The 22,506-nt window shown below is 44.2% G+C and overlaps 1 protein-coding gene across 2 annotated transcripts in view; it reads right to left on the bottom strand.

Moving 5' to 3' along the window:
* TRHR (thyrotropin releasing hormone receptor) overlaps positions 1–22,506 on the bottom strand; it is a 636,504-nt gene that overhangs the window by 89,589 nt on the left and 524,409 nt on the right. For both annotated transcript variants that reach the window (XM_069621508.1, XM_069621509.1), the window contains one exon: positions 6,957–7,361. In XM_069621508.1, coding sequence (XP_069477609.1) covers positions 6,957–7,361 — 405 coding nt within the window. The remainder of the gene's footprint in view (positions 1–6,956; positions 7,362–22,506) is intronic.

The following is a 22,506-nucleotide window of genomic DNA, read 5'->3' as shown; positions in this document are numbered from 1 at the left end:
ATCAACCCTGAAATAATCAATAAAGAAAGAACATTGCCAAGATGGCGGTTCTAGTAGAAATCAGTATAGATAGGGAGCACATCCCGCACACGTTTTTTGTCAAGGGTCAATGGCCAGAACAGGATGAAAATGTCTGGCTGCAGGAAATCACACAACAGGTCACTGCCATGAACCTGAATACATGGCAGGACAATGGCCTATTACACCAAGCTCTGAGTGAATTATACATGGCCACAAACATTAAAGAGGAGCAAATCAAAATTGCCAGAATTGCGGCCTACCTGTATCTCCACAAAGGAGTGATACGGGAAAAGCATGTTGAAAGCACAGTTCTGACACAGAATCAAATTGAAGTATTAAATAAAATCCAGACTGATCTAGATTCAGCAGAACAAAAATTACGGAAGAGCCAAGAATTGGAGGCAGAATCTAGAGATTATGTCACAAACTTAAACAGCAAAATAATGCAGATCAAGAGGTCCAACTAGAAGCAGCAAAAATAGAGCATCAGGAGAAGGTTGACTCAACAGTTAAACTATAATAGGGCCTGCTCAGGACAAATAACCATGCTGCAAAATCAGATAGATGAACTGAAAGAGGAAAATAATAAGTTAATCTTGAGAAACCTCCACTCTCAAACAGAATTTGATCAGGAGCGCCAGAAATCCAATAGCGCCAGAAATCCAATGCCATCAAAAAACAAAGGGATGACCTGGCTGAACAGAGGGGCACCCTAAAGCAAGAGAAAGACACCCTAGATCAGGAAATAAGCAAGTTAAAAACCGAGTTAAAGGGAAGAGAGTTAGCCCTCCAGGAGCTCAATGAACTAAAAACTGAGTTTGGGAAGTTACTGGGGCACGCCATACGGGTAGAGGGTGCTCTGGAAGGGAACACCCAGACCAAAGATGCTAACACTCAGGAGGTGAGTCTCCTGCAGCAGAAATTGTTCCAGTATTCCCAGACCATACAGGAAGCACAGAGAGACAATGAGGCTCTCTGTGTAAAGAATGATGAGCTCCACCAGCAAGTGGCAGTGCAAAAGTGGATCATTGAGACCAGTAAGGCCTTGATAGATGAAAAAAAGGCTCAGATCTTTGCTTATTACCAAGAAATAGGGGCTGAAAAAGAAAAGCTAGCAAGGTTGGAGAAAGAGGGTGCTAGACTAAATCCTAATTGGAGGGACCCTAATTAGGTACAGAGGGACAGGGCAACACCTGATCATAGCATCAGGACCTCTGTACACAAGGACTCAAACCCATTTAATACCATGAACACTGCTAACTTCATGTCTACTGGCTCACATGAGCCGGGAGCCATGGAGCTGACAGAATTCAATAGGTTTGGTAAAATGGGACTGACAGATCAGCATCCTCCGGAAATGGATGGATGGGCGTACCTGTACAGATACCTCAGTGTTAGGGCTGATCTCTCTGACAAGGGAGACTCCTATGAGGGGAGGGTCAGGGAATCAGATCCACTGAAATAACGGCTTCCAAGGGACCAGTTGGTTAAATTGGATGGGGAACTAAATGAAATAAAGCCCAAAAAGAGCATCCTAAAGACATCTACCCAGATAGGGCAGTGGGGGGATACACTACCAACCCTGGTGGCAGAGGAGAGTCAGAAGACTCTTCTGAGCACCAAAGGAGTAGAGAAACTAGGTCCCAACATTCTGCGAGCCCTTCTCAAGCTCACAGAATCCCGGAGTGCCTAGAGGATCAAGAAGTAGCAGCGCCTCTAAGTCTGAGGGCAAGTGGACTCGGGTGATTAAAACAAAGAAGGCAAACAAACTTAAGAGAGCTATGAACAAAGATTCCATTAGGCAGATTAAGTCCATTAGGAGTGTCATAACTCCATATCATAAAAATGCAAAGTATTCTCTTTGGGAACACTTAGAACTATATGAGCAAATAATGGATACCTTTCATATGAAGGACAGCCAGAATTGCATAGAGTTTGTAAAATGGACGTTCTCCCCTGAATACTCTAGTTTCTTTGCGGGACTGAAGGACCAGAACCACTCCAGATGGTCCACCTATAGGGCAGCCATCTTAAAACATTTTTCTGCTCACAGAAACCCCCAAGAGTCCCGCAAGGCGGCCTACAATCTGCAGTGAGGGGAAGATCAGGCCCCCCAAGAATTTGTGCAGGAGCTCAAACGCGCCTTTGCACAGACCACCAGGAGGGTGCGCACAGATAGTCGGGAGTTCATCACCACCTTCTTTCATGCCCTCCCAAAATATATAATAATGCAGCTGGTGAGGGACTTTCATGAGAAAAGATCTCTGGACTGGGTCATAGAGCAGGCAATCCGCATTTATGAGGTCCAAAAACCTGCAGACAACAAAAACCCCAAACCAGCCAACACTCATGCTGCTGCTAAGGTGGCGGAGGTGAAGGTTGTCCACATATTAGATCTGGAGATGGCGGGGCCTAAAAATATACCTATACCAAATCAACCCAATCAAAGACCCAGAAGGCCCTCGGGCCAATCCCAGACAGGTGGTAGTCAGGAGGTAATCCCACAAATGTGACCCCTAACTCCCCTGATTACATCAGCCCCCAATACAAGGGTAACAGACCCATCCTGGGGTATGTATGGACTCCCCCAGCCCAAGGAGGGATCCAACCGGGTAAGTGCTGCCCCAGGAAACTTCCCTCCTAACTTCTCTCAGCAGGGCAGTAATGCCCCAACTGCCGGGCTGAGTTTCTTTCCCTGGTACCCACAAAACCCCAACCTGCAGGACAACCCTCCTTTCTCTCCCCTCTTTCATGAGCCCAGACAGCCCAATCCGGGAGAGGGGAGGCCAAGGGTGGAGAGTTACCAAAATTCTCAATACCCAGGGTACTATGGTAGAAGGGATAGTTACCCTTCTCATGACTCATCTAGGGTTGACTAGAGACCCCCGTACCAGCCGGAACGGGTGTCACAACTGGAGCACCAGGTCCAGAACCTGTCCCAGGATCTGGGTCACATGTTGATGGCTCAACAGAACCCTCAGATGAACATGGCGGCTAGGAACCCACCAACCAAGGGTCGGGTACTCCAGAACAATGACAGGGAGAGCACCCCGACAACTCACCGGTTCCAGAGGAGGAGGCACTGGGGGAAGGAAGGTGTAAAGCCCTAGAGGAAGCTTCTTTTCTCAAGTGTGAAAAGCCCCGGCACACCCAGGAATCGGAACCAAAATCTTCTGCCTCCAAAAACCTGCCACCCAAGGAACAGAGGGCGGGTAGGAGAAATAAGGAACCCAAAAAAACCCATTTTTTGGAGGAGATTGGTATCCTCCAATTTGAAGGAGAGGAATCCTCAGAGGATTCTGGGGAAAAAATATTCTCCTTCAGGGACGGGGGAACTCCTCCCAAATAAAAATGGGTCGCAAGAGATCCAAATGAAGATGGGGTGAATTTGGGGACTGAGTCAGAATCGCCCATCATTGAACCCCAGAATGAGCATCAAGGAAACCACACTGTCGAAACCAAGTCTGGTGACTGCCTCCAAAAAGTGGGGGTGGCCCAGAATCAGAAAAAAAGGGATTCCCCAGCTCCCCGAAGCCATTCTGGTGACTGTCTCCAGAAAGGGGGGGCAGCCCAGAATCAGAAAATGAGGAACCTGAGACTCCTCGAATCCTTGAGTGTGAAATTTTCCTTTCGGATTCCCAAAATACCCAAATTGGTTCTGGGGACTGCATCCTAGAAGAGGAGCGGGGGGGCAGCCCAGAACCATCACTAGAGGATTCCCAAACTACCCAATTACATTCTGGGGACCGCCTCCTAGAGGGGGGGCAGCCCAGAACCAACACAAAAGGAACCCCAAACCTCACCAACCACTTCTGTTGACTGCCTCCAAAAAGGGGGGCAGCCCAGAATCAGAAAACAAGGAGCCCTAAACTCCCCAAATAGTGGTGTGTCAAAATTGTCTGTCAGATTCCCCATCTCCAACACAGCATTATGCCCAAACTATCCCTGTGTCAGAGTCAAAAATAAGGAAATTGACTACACAGCTTGCCCATTACCTTTGCCCATTGGTGGAGAAAGAAGGTAGATTCTATGCCTCAGTCCAAGTGCAAGGGCAATGTGCAAATTCAACACTGGTGGAGACTTGATCCCAAGCTACTCTTCTGTCAAAAAGGGCGTTTGGGCAGCTAAATTCAGGAAGGGGGGAGAGATACCAGATCCCTCTCACCCCTCTTCCTGGCCATCTCCAGTGTCTCTTTGAGGGTGTCTCTCCAAGTCAGGGAATTTGCAACCGCCAGCTGGATTGTGCCTTTTATAAAGCCATCTATGCATTCAACCAGCCCATTGGCCACGGCATGGTATAGTTATGTATGTTTGTGCCCATTCCCTCATTCCTTCAAGAACTTCTGCATTTCCTCTGCAATGAATGGTGCGCCATTGTCTGTACCTAATTCTTCAGGGTCCCCAACCTGCTACACCGTTTCCAAGAATGTCCCTATCTTCTTGGCAGTCTCAGTATGCTGCATTACACCCCATTCCATCAATGTGGTACGTGTAGTCCATCAGTACCACAATGTAATCCTTGTAGGGTTTGTTGGGAAGGAGATTAACCTATCCGACCCCCTTACATGCTTTAGAGTAAGGAAAATCCCATAAATAAATGTGTGATATGCCAGGGGTGAGGGGAGCATTTTAAGGGCGCCTGCCAAACACAATACTATGCGAAATGTAGATGTATATACTTAGCTTGCGCACATAAATAGGTGCCATTTTGCAGTTATGGTAAAAACATTTGGGCTTGCATGACTGCACAGTAGGCACAAACCACGAACCTAACGAAGAACCCTGAAAAGGCCAAATCACTGATGATAGTAATACCCACGCTTTTGGCCTCCATAGAAGCGCTCCTCTGCTCCACAAATGTTGCCAATACATCTTATTCTGAGACGGAATGTGCCCTGAAAGGCTGCAAGACAGTACCAGATGCCTCACAGTGCACGTTCACCACAGCCATGTCAAAGCAGGACCCCGACCCCCTCCCAGCTAACCATGAGTTATGGGATCAACAACTGTCCCAGTCCAAGACCCCTGAATTCCATGATAGTAAGTGACCCCAGACCACCAACCATAAACCCACTGGTCATAAAAGATCTAAAACAACATGACCATTGCACCTTATTTCATAATGAGAGGATCTGTAATGCGGGGTACAGGGTGGAATAAATTGTAGTCCAAAGCGAGTGTGGAAACCTTGGGTGCGGAAAGTGCGATACAAAATGAGAGAAAAATGTGTGGGTCAGTGTGATCTCAAGCATCCCCTGTGACAGTCCTCAAGCCTCCCAGGTGCATGCCATAATGATACAGTAGCGTTGTCTTACATAGTAACTAACTGAGAACTCGACCTTGGTTCCCTGGAGATAATGAGCCCAGCGGACCCCATGTGGTGAAAGACGGACGGACAGGGCTGGGCCAATGGCCTGCCATCCCCTATGGAGCAGGCTGACCCTGTATAGGGTCTCACCAACCAGCCATGCGGGTCTTTACTGTATATGTTTACGTCACTAATGACGATTTGTTTCCTTATAACATTCTGCTTGTACCATTTTTCTGTAGAACGTTCTTGAGCAGCAGAGTTCTTTGCTGTGATACCTATTTTTTGTGCGATTAAAATTGTTCTCTTTGCAAGAATCTCGTGGCCTTTTTTCCCTAGCGGGTTGTATTGTTTCTGGTGTGAGCGTTTGTGGGTGTGCCTTCAGGCTCATATGTGTCAAAGGATCCTGCAAGATCCATTGCTAGTTTCGTCCAAATTCTGCCTGGTATCTGTATCTGTACCAGTTGTGCAGGAGTCACATTGAGCCTTTTGAATTTTTCACTGATAGCGCAGGCCTGACAATTTTTCACTAACTCTTTAATGTCTTCCAATATCCCAGGCCACCAGTATATCTCCCTCAAGCATCTATTGGTGAGGTTCCTGCCCAATGGCGTTCATATGCCAGGCTGAGGATCTTGTCCCTCAGAGACTTCAGTGGTATTATGCGATCACCCCTGATTACACAATCCATGTTCCCTTCAATCTCATCTCAATTGTGAGCATACTTAGAAAGGTTGTTTCCGATAGTATCCCACCCCTCATGGACAGATTGTTGTAGTAGTTGTAAATTGCAGATCCTGAACAGATGTTTTTATCCACTCCTCCTTCGAGATTCTTGCTTGTGTGTGTGCAATAATGCAGTATTCATCGATCCCTGCACTTGTGTTTGCCACTGCACAGGCCCACGGTAACATAGAGAAACAGTCCGCAATCACGTTACCCTTAACTGGCGTATACACAATTCTCACGTACACGGCATGATGTCAATCATCCACCTGCGTATTCTTGGGGATGCTAAATAGGGCTTATTGAGTTCATGATGTGACTCGGGGGTTATGGTCTGTCTGGCAAACCCCAAATGAGGTTCCTGAAGTGCTCCAAAATTCACTTCACACCTAAAGCAATCTCATTGAAATGTTTGCTATTCACATATAAGGAAAATGACCAGTTGAAATGAATCATTTTAGGTTAGATGCAAAGGTAGAGAGGGCCACATTGTGCGAAAGAATTCTCCATGACATACTAAAAAACGTACGGGAGAACATTTTGCCCCATTTTTTGACAACAAAATGGTTGGAAAAACCCACCTTACAAAATTTCATGAACAGAAAGCTATAAATATTGTCGTCCAGATTTCATTGGTTGCATTTAAGTTGTAAGGGAAAAATGTGATGGAGAATGTGATATGGAATGTGACTTTTACATTTGTTAAACTTTTTATTTAAAACAGAAATTACAGATTACGAGATATTGACATTCTCCTTGAGTGTCTCCTTTTTTATCACCTACAAGATAATGTTAATGTTTCTGCTTACAGTTCAGAAGCTGGACAGGATTTGTATGTGCATATCAATACAACATGAACATGTTTACTGTTTTATGTGGTTTCTATGTTGTGGAATATTACCTTGGAGGACATGGAGGTATCGTCAAAGGATACCTTCGAAGTTGACAAATAGGTGTCGGTTACTGTGATGTCTTCCAGCTCGGTGCTGAAGTGATCGGGGCTTCCGCCATTCGATGACTCTTTGATCACACTGTAATTCAGGGCCACGCTGTAGTTAGCAGGTTTCTCTGAACGTTTCTGCTTACATTTGCACAGTTTCCTGAAAGCTGCTCTGAATTTCTGGGACATCAGATTGTAAATCACTGGGTTAATAGCGCTATTTAAATATATGCAGATTCTGCAGAACAACAGGAACCAGTTCTCATGGTAAGGTTTTGGTAGAAAGGAGTTCACTACCACCAGTGTTCTGTAGGGCATCCATAAAAAGGCAAACAGAATTACGACCACCGCCAGCATCTTGGTGACCTAAAAGAAGGAACAGAAAGAATTCATGAAGGAGTCAATTAGACATTCAGATAAAAAATATTGTGAAATGAGACACACGGTTTAAACATGATAATTTGCTGATAACATGCTTGCCAAATTATTAACATAAGTACCTCCTACTGTGTGACCATCCCGAAGCCAAATGTAAATTTACTATCACCTTTCAAAGTAGCACGAGCAGCAACTGTCATTGAAACTTACGGTGTGTAGGTCCCATTTCACATTTGCTTCATTCATATTAAAGTATAAGCGACGGCTTCACATCTTTTCCAACCGGGGTAACTAAGAGTCTGCTGCTGTAAAGGTAGTGACCTATGCCAGTGATAGTTCTGCCTCCTTAAAATGTGCACTTGTGAAGCAGGCACACATTTGCCATAACATTCCTCACACATCCACTAACCTTATAAAATTGCAAGGCAGTAGTAGACCATTAAATGCATGCTTTTTCTAGTCACTGAAGGCGGATGACACAGTATGTCACTAGGAAACCTGTGCATTCCCACACAAGTGTGATTTAACTTGTGTTAGACACATTTACTTGATTTCATTTTATCAACAGAGCAGTTAAAATCATTGACAGCACCTTATAGCTACCTTTATCTTCTTTTATAAAAGGCCTTCTCAGCCAAAATATCCTCATATATTGCATCAAACCACATTGCACATATTGATCATTGATAAAGCTAAGACTAAATTGTGGAGGAGTGATTGGTGTCAAACCTTGGACCAATGCAACAAGTATAAGATATTTATACATTTTAGATATGAAGTTAAGACAGTTAGCAACCTTCCACAATATTTAAGGAAATGTCCCTGTTGTAAAATGCGTCATGCGTTTTAAAGATTACGTTTAAGCCTATGGCCTACCAGGGAGGTCACGGGGCTAAGAAGTGGCAAATAGAGTGTCATTTCTGTTCTCATATACTGGAAGTAGAAACAACAAAACATAGGTTGGTAAGTTTATCAAAAACTGGTATGCCCAATTCCCCGTCCGACACATATATGGATTCCTTATGGCCACTCCGTTTTTAATCAGTATGTATTTTTTGTCAAATCTACAGATTTCAAGTGGTGTCCTTGACACATTGCACACCGCTCTTGTAACTCTACCCATGAAAAGAGAGGTCTAGGTTCCTCTGCATCACAAAGAAGCACCCGCTAAATTCTAGAGGGTTAGTTCACTAGCAGGGGTGCTATCTTACCTTCTATATAGAGGAACTAAGCACAAGACTTTGACTCATTGCTGCTAATGGCGTCCTATTCTTTCTTTTGGTGGATGACTAGGAACTCCTTTTTGGGAAAGCTGTGCTTTTTAGAAAAGATCATGGTGGTTTCCTTTAGTCAATCACACAACACAGTGATCTTATTTTATCTCACTTCTTGGTCCTCAGGGATGGCCCTTTATTGCTTGGTCCTGAGGAAGGCGGAGGATGAATATCCAGCTGCCGAAATGTACAGGCCCCTGTGGAGCACATTTGGAACACAGTAGTGTGGCTACACAGTCACAATATGTAGAGCTGTGTCAGACATAGACCCCTGTCCAATGATTAGGTTCATTGGCCATGTAGTGGCCGAAAGAGAGGTCTAGTCAGGTAGCAAGGATTATAGTTATAGGACACAGACTTTAAATTCAAGAACAAACTGTCTCCCAATGGGTCTATTGATTGCTTCTCATATCTTCATTCTGTGAAACACATCATGTGTTTTGTTCTATGTTCATTAATTGTTTTGTTTCTATTCATTGTACTATCCACTTACAAATATATAGGTATGTGTTTGTCCCTTTGTTTGAAGACATTTACAATATTTTTGTTGTAAAACAAATAGACCTGCAATTTGCAAGGTCGAAAAACATTAAGTCGCCGTTTTGATTGTGACGGGCAAGATTGAGTGGAATTACATTTAGCATTCTGCCACCATCACACAGAAGACTTTGTTTCTATAGCGGGACATTGTTCTGTATTTGCTTGTATTACCCTGGTCCCGTCCGGAGTTGGGATGCCCTCATGTATATACTGCTCCATTCATGCGCTGGTGGGATTTTCATTGTTTTTGAAGGCAAAGGACGGGGGTGTAACAGGAGTTACATTTCTGCCTCCCGGTTGCCTTTCGCCTTCTAAAGAATATTTATTCAGCAACACTGCTCAAAACCTCTACCCACATAGTCCATTAACTCATCAAACTGGCCCAAATTGGCCAGAAAAGTGGCCCACTTTGATAAGAAAATAGTGGCACACACCAGCATTTTGTGTTTTTGTTTCGGCCATGGGCCTATTGCCAGTCCGAGCCTATGTTGGCATAAAACCAATGATTTCCCATGGAAACCGTCTGCTTTTTGCACCAGCATTCCCATTCTTAACGCCTACATTCGTGATCTGGGGATTTTCATGCTGGTTTCAGCCAGCATGAAAAGCTCATGCTGGCATGAAACCAAGTTTTGAAGGGAAAGTTTATTTTTATGTTTATTTAATTGAGTGTGTTTAAATTAAATCACAAACTTTTCTCCCATTAACATATGAATTTATATTCCTTAAAATGTTCATATTTCATTCCACTGTCAAGCTGTATAGGAGGAGCCAGGTAACCCCACCGCAACCATGTCACCCATATATAGCCTATATGTTGGGAACCAGAATGTGAGACACGTGCAGTACCAGTGAAAATACTGATACCGAGGAGAATCCAGGAGGCAAGGTTCCCATTGAGAAAGCCATACCTGCATACAAGAATGTATGTTGGCCATTTGATTGAAATTCCAGAAGAAGCAGGACATCTGAGTGGAAGAGAAGAATAGTGATGTCACCACCACCACCCTCACACATGAAGCAAGCTGACGTACATGGAAGAGATGCGGAGATAAGAGAATGAAGATATTCTATAAGGCATCAAGAAAGTAACAAAGATAAGTGATATCTTGGAATCCAGATGAAGGAACTTATGCTGAAGATGTCAAGTTATTTTACATGTGTACAGATGCAAAGAAATGCAAGCAGACAAAGTATTCTTGAGGTTAGCTTTATAGTGAATAGATTGAGTAAAGAATGGATGTTTCCACTACATATTATTTCTGGAGTGTTGTAGTTGAAAAAGCAATTGAATTACAGCAGCAGATCTCAGAAAGGCAAGGCTGGACGAGCCCCAAGAAGCCAAGGTCTTATCAGGCTGTGGTGAGCAGACATTGGAAACAAAACGTGTGAAAGAACAAAATTCCTGTTCAGAAGGCGTGGGTGAAAACAAGGAAGACGCTAGAGTTCTATTAGAAAATAGTATGCAATAGTAGCAATGGCAAACTTAACCGAATTGGCTTTTCGACAGATCAATGAGGCATCCTCTACTCCGGCGACCTCCAGTTAGTGGCTGTTACGGTACCGGTAGTCAGGAGAAACCCAGTTGAGTTCTGTCCACCACTGACGATTAGGCGGAACTGTTGGAAGCCAATTCCGTGAAACCTGACAGCAAGACTTTGAACTTAATACAGGAACTTTTGATAAAATTGCAGGTTTTACCTGAATATATGTCAATAAATAAAAATTTTTAAAAAATAGTATTTTAAATACACTAGAGCTCAATTTTGTTGTTCTTCAGTCACGTGGAAAGATGAATTTGGACGAAAATGATGGTCACACCTACGCATGAAAGCAGACCGTGCCTTTACTCCCCTGAATTCTCCAGAGCAAAAGAACACTCCCAAGGAGAAGTTCAAAGCCTTAATTGACAGCAGATCACTGAGGTGATGATAGATGAATTTGCTTATTTGTGGGAAGCTATGGTTAAGACTAGCTCACCCGAACCTGGAAGACCAGCCTGCATGCTGCTAACGTAGGTGGAAAAGTACTGACAGAGGTTAGAGTGCCAACCAATTGTAGGGCTGTTACACTCACCTGGTCTCTGCGGAGGCGTTGGGACACGGTTGCAGCCCTCCGGTGGGCGAGGTTACTCGGGTCCGACTTCGCCCTCTGTGCTTATGTGGCGACTGGTGGTAATAGGTGATGCTACTCGGGACTGCTCCTGCATGGAGAATAGGGGGTGTGAGTATGCCAGTTTGTGTGCCTGATCCCCTTCCAGACCCCTTCTCCCAAACCGTGGTACCCGTGGGATGCTCTGTCCTTGGAAAGCTCACCTGTTAATTAGTTTTGGCGAGCACTTCATCCCGCTGCCTCTGGCAGGGGTGCTTGTATGATCTGGACCGAGTTCCTTCACTGGTCCTTTGCACATGGTAGTCCAGTCCTGATCCGACTAAGCCACTATACTTCAGGCAAGTGTTCCTATTTGGCTTTGTCTTTCCTTGTCTGTTTTTGTTGTATTGTAAAGTTTGTTGTCTTGTATTGCTGTCTGTTCCACTTTTGATGTTTGCTCTTTTGCTTTCTTCCCTTGCAGGTGATGTTGCCAGCCCGGCAGAAGCTGCAGAGCTCGAGGCGGCAGCCGGAGGGAATGAGGAACGAAGTTGCAGTGGTACAGTAGATGGTAAGTTGTTAACTAGGGGGTGCTGGGTTCAAATGCGGTGTGGCCCTAGGATGGATGTTCTAACCTTGTCTTTCTTCTTCTTCTTCACAGGGTCTGAGTTCGTGGATGTGGAGTGCGGTGCTGCGGCGTCGGGATCAAGATCAATGGATGTCAGAAATTGAGTCTGCAGATGAAGCGATGAAGCACTGGTTTCCTGGAGGTCAGTATGCAGGAGAACGCCTGGTTTCAAAGGTAAGTAAACTGGTCCAAGCAGCGGTGAGCATCACGTTGCATGCGAGTGCACAGTAACGAAAAGCACCGGCCTTAAGGATGAAGCAGCTTATATAGCTGAGCTTCTGAAGCCACGCCCACCAGGGTCAGCCTGCCTGCCACACCCGATGAGTCAGCACATGAAGACCAGGCATAGGGAGCCACACCCGATGAGTCAGCACATGAGGATGTTCTCTGGAATAAAGGCTTTCAGCTCCTGGAAAGTTCTTGTAAAATAAAAGCACTCCTGCACTGAAATAAAGTAAAAGCACTCCTGCACTGAAATAAAGTGTTTCTGCTCACATCTCTATATGAGCCTGGTGCCAAAGGCGCCAGGACTGAGACCAGTCAGGGCCCTTGTGTTTATGGGTCCCAAAGGGACATAAGTGAGTCGAGTGACCCATTGCCCCATCACTAGATGGTGTGGTGTTTGTGTTCTGGGGCCTGTGGCCATGACATGGGGGCCACGTGATTAAGGGTCCTATAGTTTGTGTAGTGACCAGTTTAAGGGGAGGGCTTACTTGCCCCACCTGATGTTAAGAAACCTATAACTTTTTGTTAGGCAGAATCATATGCAGTACCCTTTTGGAACACCACACACAATTAAGACTACAAGTGTAAGTACAATTTCACCTTTGGTAGAAGCCTGTACTACACAGTAAAGTGGTAGCGATGGCTGAGCATCCGAACGTATCTCAAGAGTAAAGGGAGCAGTACAAGAAGTTACACATAGGACAGCAATTACTATGGTTCAAACAGACACTGATTCAAGGTTTCGGAGTAAAAGAATATACATTTATTTACACCATCAGTCATAAAACAGTTCACTATTGTAAAGCAGCAGAAAATCACAATGTTAATATAATACAATAACACCCAATCAATTCTGGACAAGTTAAGCTCAAAATGAAGTGTGAGCAATATGGCACTCCAGCAATTTAAAAGGGAGAAAAGACAAGGTTATTCAAAATCAACAACACCAACAAGTTATAGGCAGGGCAATCTAGAAAAGGCTACTACAACTAGGATTCAAGTCAATAGACTTGGACCAATGTTAATGGTTCAGAGTCTTTGCAGAGGATCACACAGTTTAGAGTAGTTTGCGGTTAAGTCTTTGCCAAGAGTTCAAAACGAAGTTGGTCGGAAGGAAAGTTATTCAAAGGAGAAGAGAAGGACAAGCCTTCGGATAGGCGAAAGATTTCAAGCACTTTCACTGTGGTCGGACGGAAAGAACGACCATATTTGCACGGTACCTCAAATGGAGAAGAATGCTGTAGCTGAGGCAGTTGTTGCTGGCAGTTCCTGCAGGCTCACGATTCCTGAAGCTTCAGTCATGGTGACGAGAAGGAGGACGTCTGAAGGGTCCTGCACTGCCCAGGGAAGAAGTCAGCAACGGATCAAAACGTTGAATAAAAAGTGCACTCAAACAGGTTATGTTCCTCCTGGCTATCCGGTTCACTGCAGCGATGGACAGCAAATTCGACCAGGAGAGGGAGGCCGGCGTTTGGTGTTTGGCGAGCTGGTTGGTCCCACCAAGCTCAAGGGAAGAAGATTCCTTGCAGATCTTCTCTGTCGTCAGAGTTTCAGGCAATTCCGACCTACAGCAGCACTTCACCGGGATGTCCAGTAGTTGTAGTAGTCCTCTTCCTTCAGCTCCTCATTGGTTCTCTCATTCCAGTGGCAACTCTGCCTTCCAGTCCCAGAGACTGGCTTTTTATGCACCAAATTCCCCATTCACACAGCTTGGCTGTCAATCACACAGCACGGTGGCTGTCCTAGCAGGACAGCCACCTAGCCAATCAAACTAGAGTGTGACTTGGGTCTCCAAGGAGAATCTGTGCAGGGGGCCTCAAACCCCTCCCTCACATCCTGTCCACCCAGACACTCAGGCGCCTAAGGAGGGCTTCTGTGCAGAAGCCCGCCAAAGGACGGCGAACAAAGAAACCAAACCTGGTTTGACGTGCAGAGTAAAACATGAGAATGCCCTTTACAAAAAGAAATGGTGAATAAACCCGACCGGAACCAAATAAAATAAAAGGGGTCCAGTGGGATAGAGTTTGAGGCTACCACCATAGCCTCTAACGGTACCAAGGCTATTTTCATAGCCCGCTGTAGAATAAAAATGGTAGATACCACTGCCACCAGCCAAATCTTAGAGAAAGGGGAACATAAAAATGGCCCATGAGAATTAGACAAAAAGGGCTAACTATTAACCCTTCCAGTACTCTATTGGAAGATAGGGTGTACTGGGTCTGCAGATTTAAAAAGACTAGTAAAGTCAATGACAACTTTACATGTTCTGGGAGACAGTAGTCAATCCCAAAAAATGGAGTTTAAAGTGGGAAGTCTCAAAGTTTTTTCACTGAATTTCATAGGTTTTTAGTAGTGCAACTTAACCATAACGTCCCTTTAACAAAGTTTTTTACTGAAATTCATAGGTTTTTATCAGCGCAACTTAACCATAATGGCTACGAACATCTGACTTCATTGCACACCTTCCGTACAATGCCACATTACCATATGCTGGCGCACAGCATAATAACGTGTCCGAGAACCTGAACGCACTTCACAATAAGATCTGTGCTTCATGGACAGTTTGGAACTACATTTTGTACTGATCTAGGAACTTTCAACTTCAACATTTCCCTTGCATTGCTCCAACATCTATTCATACTCATCCATTAACAATCTAGTACACAGTACATGCTTTTAGCAAAACTGCTATTTACCTTAAAATGGCATCAGCTAAGGCCATTCCTCCTCCCCAAGAGACACCACCACTGCTGTAATCAAGGAGCATGAGAAACACTGCCCCCTACCTTAGAAATAACACACGCGCAATATTTTCCCCTGTCCACCTGACCCTCCATATTAGTGTTTGGTGCCTCTTCCCTCATTTCCCTCCCCACCTTTCATTCTTAGCTCTCCTGCCAAAAACAATCCTTCCAAAAACAAAATAAATGTTCCTTTAGGAATCACCTTTCACAGTTAAAAAAAATAGAACTAAAAAGAAAACGCATAGACTCCATCTACTTTATATTTCTCAGTAAAGTACATAGACTCAATGAGATTTTCCAACATTTACATTTACATTTTGTGTTATGCTAATGGGAATATTGGGACATTCATCCTCCGTTCCACGGACTGGAAAGGTGGATACCAGCCCAGCAGCCCAATTTATCAGCCCAAGCGAAGCGAGGGTGGATAACGAGGTCTCTGGTCCATTACCCCCATTCCAGCCCCTGAAATGGGGGATGAAGGCCATTAGCAGCCTAGGTTTCCAAAGCGGTAACCCGTGCTACTAAAAAAGAGGATTTTTCGTCCTATACCCGGTTTGGGAAGGAAAATCCTTTTCCAAGATGGCCACCATGGAAAGGGAAGGCGGGGGTTCCATACAGGGCCCCTGCTCGCTTTCCATGGCAGCCTGCAAAAGGCAAAAAGACCATACTACCACGAGCACATTTTTCTTCCCTTTCAAATCTATCCTAATTTCGAATAACTTTACCACAAAGACAGTCCCAGGTGGACATGGCCACTTTAATCCTATGTTTAGTCCCTTCTGGTCATGGCCAGTAGCCACATTGTTCGGATCATGACCTTATACCATGACCCCGACATTCTGACCACTGCCTATGGCTACAGCCTACCCCTCAGTCACTAAAGGTATACAAAACACTGCCACATTTGCAAAACCATGCTTTTCGATCCTTGCCAATGAGCCTTGCGCAAATTTGCTGGAAATCCACCCACGTTTTATTTTTTCAAAACTGTCAAATGAATGCACATACAATGGTCATATAAACTCTGCACAAAATCCCAACAAACTTTGTAAACTCATTCGAAATCACGTCAGAAATATCCCACCCATCATTATCACCCCTCACCTCCCCAAACATTATTTCATAAGTTTCACAAGTGAAATGCTCAGAAAATATTATTGTCCCGAGGGTTCGACAATGTATTTTTATACATACGTTGATCTATCGCAAACATTTCCAATTCACCTTACCTCATTTTTCCTCTTTTAAAAACATATGAAACCTGGCAGCAGGGCGCGTCCATCTTGTGCTATTCTTATCCATTGCTGCATCTGCCTAAGGTAAACTGGCCTGATGTCATTAAATCATATGCCCCGCCCCTGACCCTCACATCACCAACCTTAGTGATATTCTACACCTTTCTCGGTGACGTTCCTCTTCAGCGTAGCCAAATGCTCCCATAATGACCTACGTGACGTGACGCAGAACTGAAAATCAACACACATCGACTAACAACACAGCATGTCACAATTCGAAATATTAAACCGTTCTTTAAAAGAAAACAATAACACTGTACAATTTGTAAAGTACTTTCATTTCACAATAAACTCTCCGAGAACATCTGACTATTCCCATATTCAATCAAATTGCAAATTTGTTTCTTCGCTCGTGATCCAAAATGTTAAAAGTGAGGCACATGTTCTTTTTTCATACACAAAGTCTTCATTTTCGATAAAGGAACCGCTTGAGTCGCACAGTGAATTCCAGGGCTTCTTCACCAACTTGGGCCTAGACCACCATAAAGGATGTGATGTTACTCCTAATCGCTAGCGCAGCATACAGGCACATTGGCCCTGGGCGATCGTCCCAAAAAAACGTCACTGTGATCCAGCCGTTGACAACCAGGTGCACCTGCCGACTGAAGAAGCCATCAGTTGGCATCTGGAATCTATGGCAATCGCAGTAAGGCAGCATGTAGCTATTTGGAAAACATAACACAAAATGTGTATCAATACCTGAACTTTATTACAATAAATCTATTGACTTTTTAATTCGGCATAGAGTGTAAACTAACGATTAGCACACACATTAAACAATCTCAACAAAGACAAAAACAATGTGGAAACTGATACACAATTCGATATGGTCATACATGACATTTTAATTAAATATTAGCGTTGAACCTGGGTGAACCTAGTGATAGTCTACATACACCTAGATCCTACACTCCCCATAACCACATAAAAAAAACAACCACACAGAAAGATAGTACTTGCGTTACAATGCCAAAATTAATCTTCAGATAATGATAAGTGAATGCTCGTTCCGGTATACAGTCGTCAAAATCAAAATCCGCCGGTGGTAAGAGCGCACATTTTCCCCATTCAGCCCAATGGGGAAAGGGGCACCCGAATGGGCTCAATGGGGAATGGGGAATTACATTACAGTTGAAATCGTGATCTGGCGATATTAGCGCCGGGGAGTTCAGCGGTAGGGCTAATACCGCCAGCATTACCGCCAAAGTCGTGATCAGGCCCAAATTCTGGTAACATTCCCTAAACTTTTCCCTCCACAATGAAGAATAATAATGTCTGGATGATCACGTGTCACAAAGTGGCACAAAGAGGAAACAAAATCAGCCACTTCATTGCACTTACTTCATACCAGTGCACATCCACATGATAGAATCCAAAATGAGCAGCCACTGCACAGTGTTTTGCATTCACTTTCAACCAATGTATCTAGGACTCCCCCAAAATCCATATGCTCTGCCTCCTGAAACACAGCCATAACCATAGGTACTGCATCCCTCTCTACAAATACACCTTCTACCACATTCTCCGCATACACACCACACCCACAAACCTTATTGAGCAATCCCTTAGCCTCCACAGTCCCATTTCCATGCCCGCCATCCTCAAAAGCCCCGATGTGGCAGATGCAATCCTGGAACTACTGCAGTGTCCGTGTAATGATCATGCTGTGTGTGGGAGAGGGGGAATACATTTCAACCAGGGTAGGGGATTTTGTCTTTAGTGGTGGCCTAAAAGAGCCTAAACAAACACCTTTTTTCATTTTTTTAGGTGTTTTTATTTTCTTCTCCTCCTCACATTCTTACAATAACATTTTCAACACATCCTGCATATTGTGAAACAAAATACCATTTCCAATGGTGGACAAAGAAATGCCATTTGCATTGAAAAGGTACACATTTTGAGAATGAATGATGTCATTGTCACAGGAAAACATCCCAGCAGTGCACAAAAAATCACACATGCTTCTGTTGATAAGACACCTTCCGACCTCTGGATGGGGACAAAGTACATTGGTATAGTCTCATACTCTTCTTGGTTGTATGGATGAGAAAACCACCTTGGCAGTGGAAAAAATCTGCTTCACTGCTTTCATCAACTTCTTTAGTTGACGGAACAAACGTGAACAAGTCATGTAACCCAAATGCAGGCCTCCATAATAGACCACCATAACATGGACAATAGCGAAAGTGGATACTTCTCTGCAAAGTGCAAACACAACGGCAAAACTGCACACATCGGCACTGCACCACAAAGCCTGCACTCCTTCCAAATCAAAATTGCCATCAAAGTATCTTTCCAGGGCATACCGGTGCAGATCTAGCGCAAAGGCATCACCCACGATCAACACTGTGCGTCTCTTCATCTCTGCCAGCCTCATTACACAGAGCAACGGAAAAATTATCACCGCCCCTTCCTATGAAGCACACCCTCAGCATCTGATTGGATAATCCCCATAGTCCCATTCCCATGCCCAGAATTCTGAGAAGGGCAGGCTGTGGCACATGTGCTTCCCCAACTACCGCGATGGCCGCATCCCAGTAAAGCAGGAGCTGTCCTTCTTCTCTTTCCACACTTTTTTTTCTAGCACTCCCTCATTGGGTACTGTTAAATAGCACACATCCACCAATCACATCCAAGACCTCTGCACCTAACACTATCAGTTCTGTACAACACTCCATATGTACCTTTAAACATTCAGATTGCAGGTCTCATGTGATTTGAAAGCACCTCCAGTAGAAAGTTCTGTGCATCCAGATTCATCCACATCAGCACCCATCACCACAAAGTACATGTATAAATATTTTTTCTACAGTATTTTTACAATTCTGTTATAAGTGCCTCTGAGCAGGGTATCTGCCACTGAACCTCCATAACGTACTCAAAGAGCATACTGTAATTTCTCTCATCACCTACCATCAAGCGCCACTTCAATGGTATGTGCTTTGAAAGTTTTCATTTACCCATATCAGCCATTGTAATATCCAAACAGGAACTCTCTTCTTTCCTTCCGACAATGGTATGAATTTATTTCTACCCTATTTATGCCCTATATCTTGCCCTAATGCATCTCCTATAAAATTCATAAAATTATCGCACAAAAGCAGCACTGAATGTATCCTACCAACCTAAACCAAGTACATACATTGCATTCATAAAACAGGGTGCTTGCCACTTACCTTGCACACTTCACAGAATGCAACAAAGGCAAAAAAAGTATGTGTGCATTGACAACAGTACCAATTGTAAATGTGGATGCATAAATCCAAGAAGTGTAATCATTGCTGTACTCATGTAGGAAGCATATATGTGCAGAAAAGTTAATCGAATAGCACCCACACATTTTCCTTTCCAAGCAGTACACCTTTCCCAATCTTTTTCTCACCCTTCCACAACTAAGACTTATCCATTTGCAAAGTAAATAGTCCTACTCCAATGAACACACTTGCTAAATGGCACGTCATACGGTGCACTTACAAATGAACCACGTGCCCCCTTACTAACAATGCTGATGCTCCCAAATCCACAATCATATACAAAGCCATCCAATTAAAGACACACACTAAGTCTTCCTGCCAACACATCCCCCTACCCTTTTATATAATGCATTCTCCAAATGCAGTCAGTATGCCACTTCCATGCGTATGCAGCAGTTCCGAAATATACGGCCTTTGGCCATGCACCCAAGATCCTAGACCTTGGCCACACCCACCGCAACGTTATGCAGTCATGCATGCAAACATGTGGCCAGGTACCAGAACCCACAAACGTAATACAACCACCGGCTCTCTTACCCAACCCCTGCACCATAATACAGCCATGCATGCAAACATGTAGGTAGTTAGCAAAATCCACAAACATAACACAGCCTCCAGCACCTCTACCCACTTCCACTCACATAGTATTTTTGTACTGCCAACCAAACCACAAAATCTTCAGAACATTGTCCCTGCTCCCAGCAGTCTAGTAAGTACACAGAACCAATACATCATAGTACAGTACAGTAATCAGTAATCTGCACAATGGCCACAATCTTCAGAACATTGCCCCTGCTCCCAGCAGTCTATTAAGTACACAGACCCAATACATCACAGTACAGTGCAGTACTCTGTAATCTGCGCAATGGTCACAACCCAAAACATCCACTGGAACCCTTTGCACTTCTATACACAGAGTATTCCAACACAACACCCAGTGGACACACAGCAGGACTGCTGACTCCATCATGGCCAGCGACCATGCATCCAAAACTGTAGGATGTGCTAACAATCACCATACCCATTCAACCAACAATATGTACAATGCTGACAACCCCCCACACACAAGGCAACAATGTGAAACCTACTTACAACTAGTGGACATACTTTTTGTTGCAAGGCCTCCTGCCATATATCCAAGGTGCTAGGGGCTTACCACACACAACACACCCTAGTGCACCCTATGCAAAAATGCTCATGTCATGTGCAATCCACTCCCCATCTGCAATTGAGCCTGCCAGCACTCACCACAGAAAGAGGTCGCCTCAGGACCTATCATGCCGTAAGAAAGACTGCTTGCAGTCACCATACAAGCTAGTAGCCTGAGGAGGTACCCGCAAATTGGCGCAGTATGCATGGATAAACCCACACTTTCCCTCCCCTCTTCCCACCACCATATGCTGGAACGCATGTTTTTTCCAGCCCCTTTCGGTGCCGCACTATCCTCGGCTTCAGAATGGCAGCGTTACCCAAACTTATGACGCACATCACGCTTCCCTCCAGCCAACCACTGGGCGCATCCAATCTCCGCCAACATCATGCCACGCTCCAGGCCAATCAGATTTTTGACCGTGGAGCGAACAGGGAAACAGGACCACGGAGCGCAGCCAGATATCAGTAATTTTTTTAGATGTATGTTTTACCTGCTTTTTAAAAATGTACAGTACGGATTATCACAAAATGTACAAAAGCACGCTTTCGGGACCAAGCCGCCGCTCCTGCCTCATATTTCATGAAAATACATCCAATGGTTCGGGCTATACGCGTGCGCAAAGTTTTTGTCCATTCAGTCTATGGAGAAAAAAAATGTTGGGACCCCCCCTATAACTTTGGCCCTCCTGTATGAAACCTCACCAAACTTCCCCAAAAAAATTCAGAGCGGGCCATATAATTTTTTTTTCGCAAAGTTTCATGCAAATTCGTCCAGGGTGAGCGAAGTTATAAGCCGGCCAAAAAGTGGTCTTCCTATGAGATGAGCAACTTAACCATAACTACACGGCCGCTACAGCGGGCCGTATAATATATATATATATATATATATATATATATATATATATATATATATATATATATATATATATATATATATATTTTCTTAATTTCGTTTTGATATGTCTAAAGGCTGTCACCCGAAGGATAGATTATACCACGGCAATGCATGCCAGAGAGAAATATTCATTTTCAATGATATGTCACACACAGCAATGTTAATTAATTTGAATGATGCAATGCATACGGTGCAGCACCAGGACACAATGAGACAACACTTGAATACATGCCAGCTGAGAAAGGAGTCCTGCTTGGTATTTCCCAATTAGTGTTTGATTAGCAGCACTTGTGCCCGGGAAGAATTCTCAACAGGCAACAGGGTGCCTGCAGGCCAAATCACACGAGTTTGGAAAATATCAAAAACATCAAAGATTGGAAAATGGTATCTGAGATCAAATGACTTTGAAGAGGACTAGCATGTGGGCAACATCTATACCATTCACATGGATACAACGTGCTGCTTGATTTATAGGATGGATGTCAAATTAATATGCATTGCAACACATGGTTGTAATGGAGAACGGCCTGTTGATCTTGGTGGGGCTAATGCTGTTTTCTAACCTAAGGTGTGTTATTAATGCAGGCTCAATCGCTGATCAGGCTGTTTTCAGTGCTCAGTGCTGCCTCCTAAGTCGCCCTTCCACCTTCCAGACATCTGTGCAGATGTTCTCTGTGTTGCTACTGCTTGGTAAGTAGTGAATTTGTTTTCTTGGCTGCAGTGAGCTGCTATCCTTGTAGAGCTACTCAGAGGCCCATGTGCTGTGTAATGCCTGGACCTGACTCTTAGGCAGTGTGATGCAAATGCAACTTTACAAACTAAGCTTTCCTGTCATTGCTTCACTCGGTGTACTTGCAAGCCTTGTGTCAGCAGCCTTTACTGATCAAGGATATGGCATAGTACACAAAACATTTGCCACCACTGGTCATACAATGACAGTGACACTGGTGTTTTGTGCCCCAAGCTGCATCCTTCTAATGCTGTCATCTCCAAATTTGGTGTAGTCTTTATTGGAGCTTGCATACAGACTTAAGG

The sequence above is a fragment of the Ambystoma mexicanum genome, chromosome 5q (assembly GCF_040938575.1).
Source record: "Ambystoma mexicanum isolate Mex_15411 chromosome 5q, UKY_AmexF1_1, whole genome shotgun sequence".
NCBI classification, from domain to species: domain Eukaryota; kingdom Metazoa; phylum Chordata; class Amphibia; order Caudata; family Ambystomatidae; genus Ambystoma; species Ambystoma mexicanum.
This window is presented reverse-complemented; position numbering and strand designations above follow the sequence as displayed.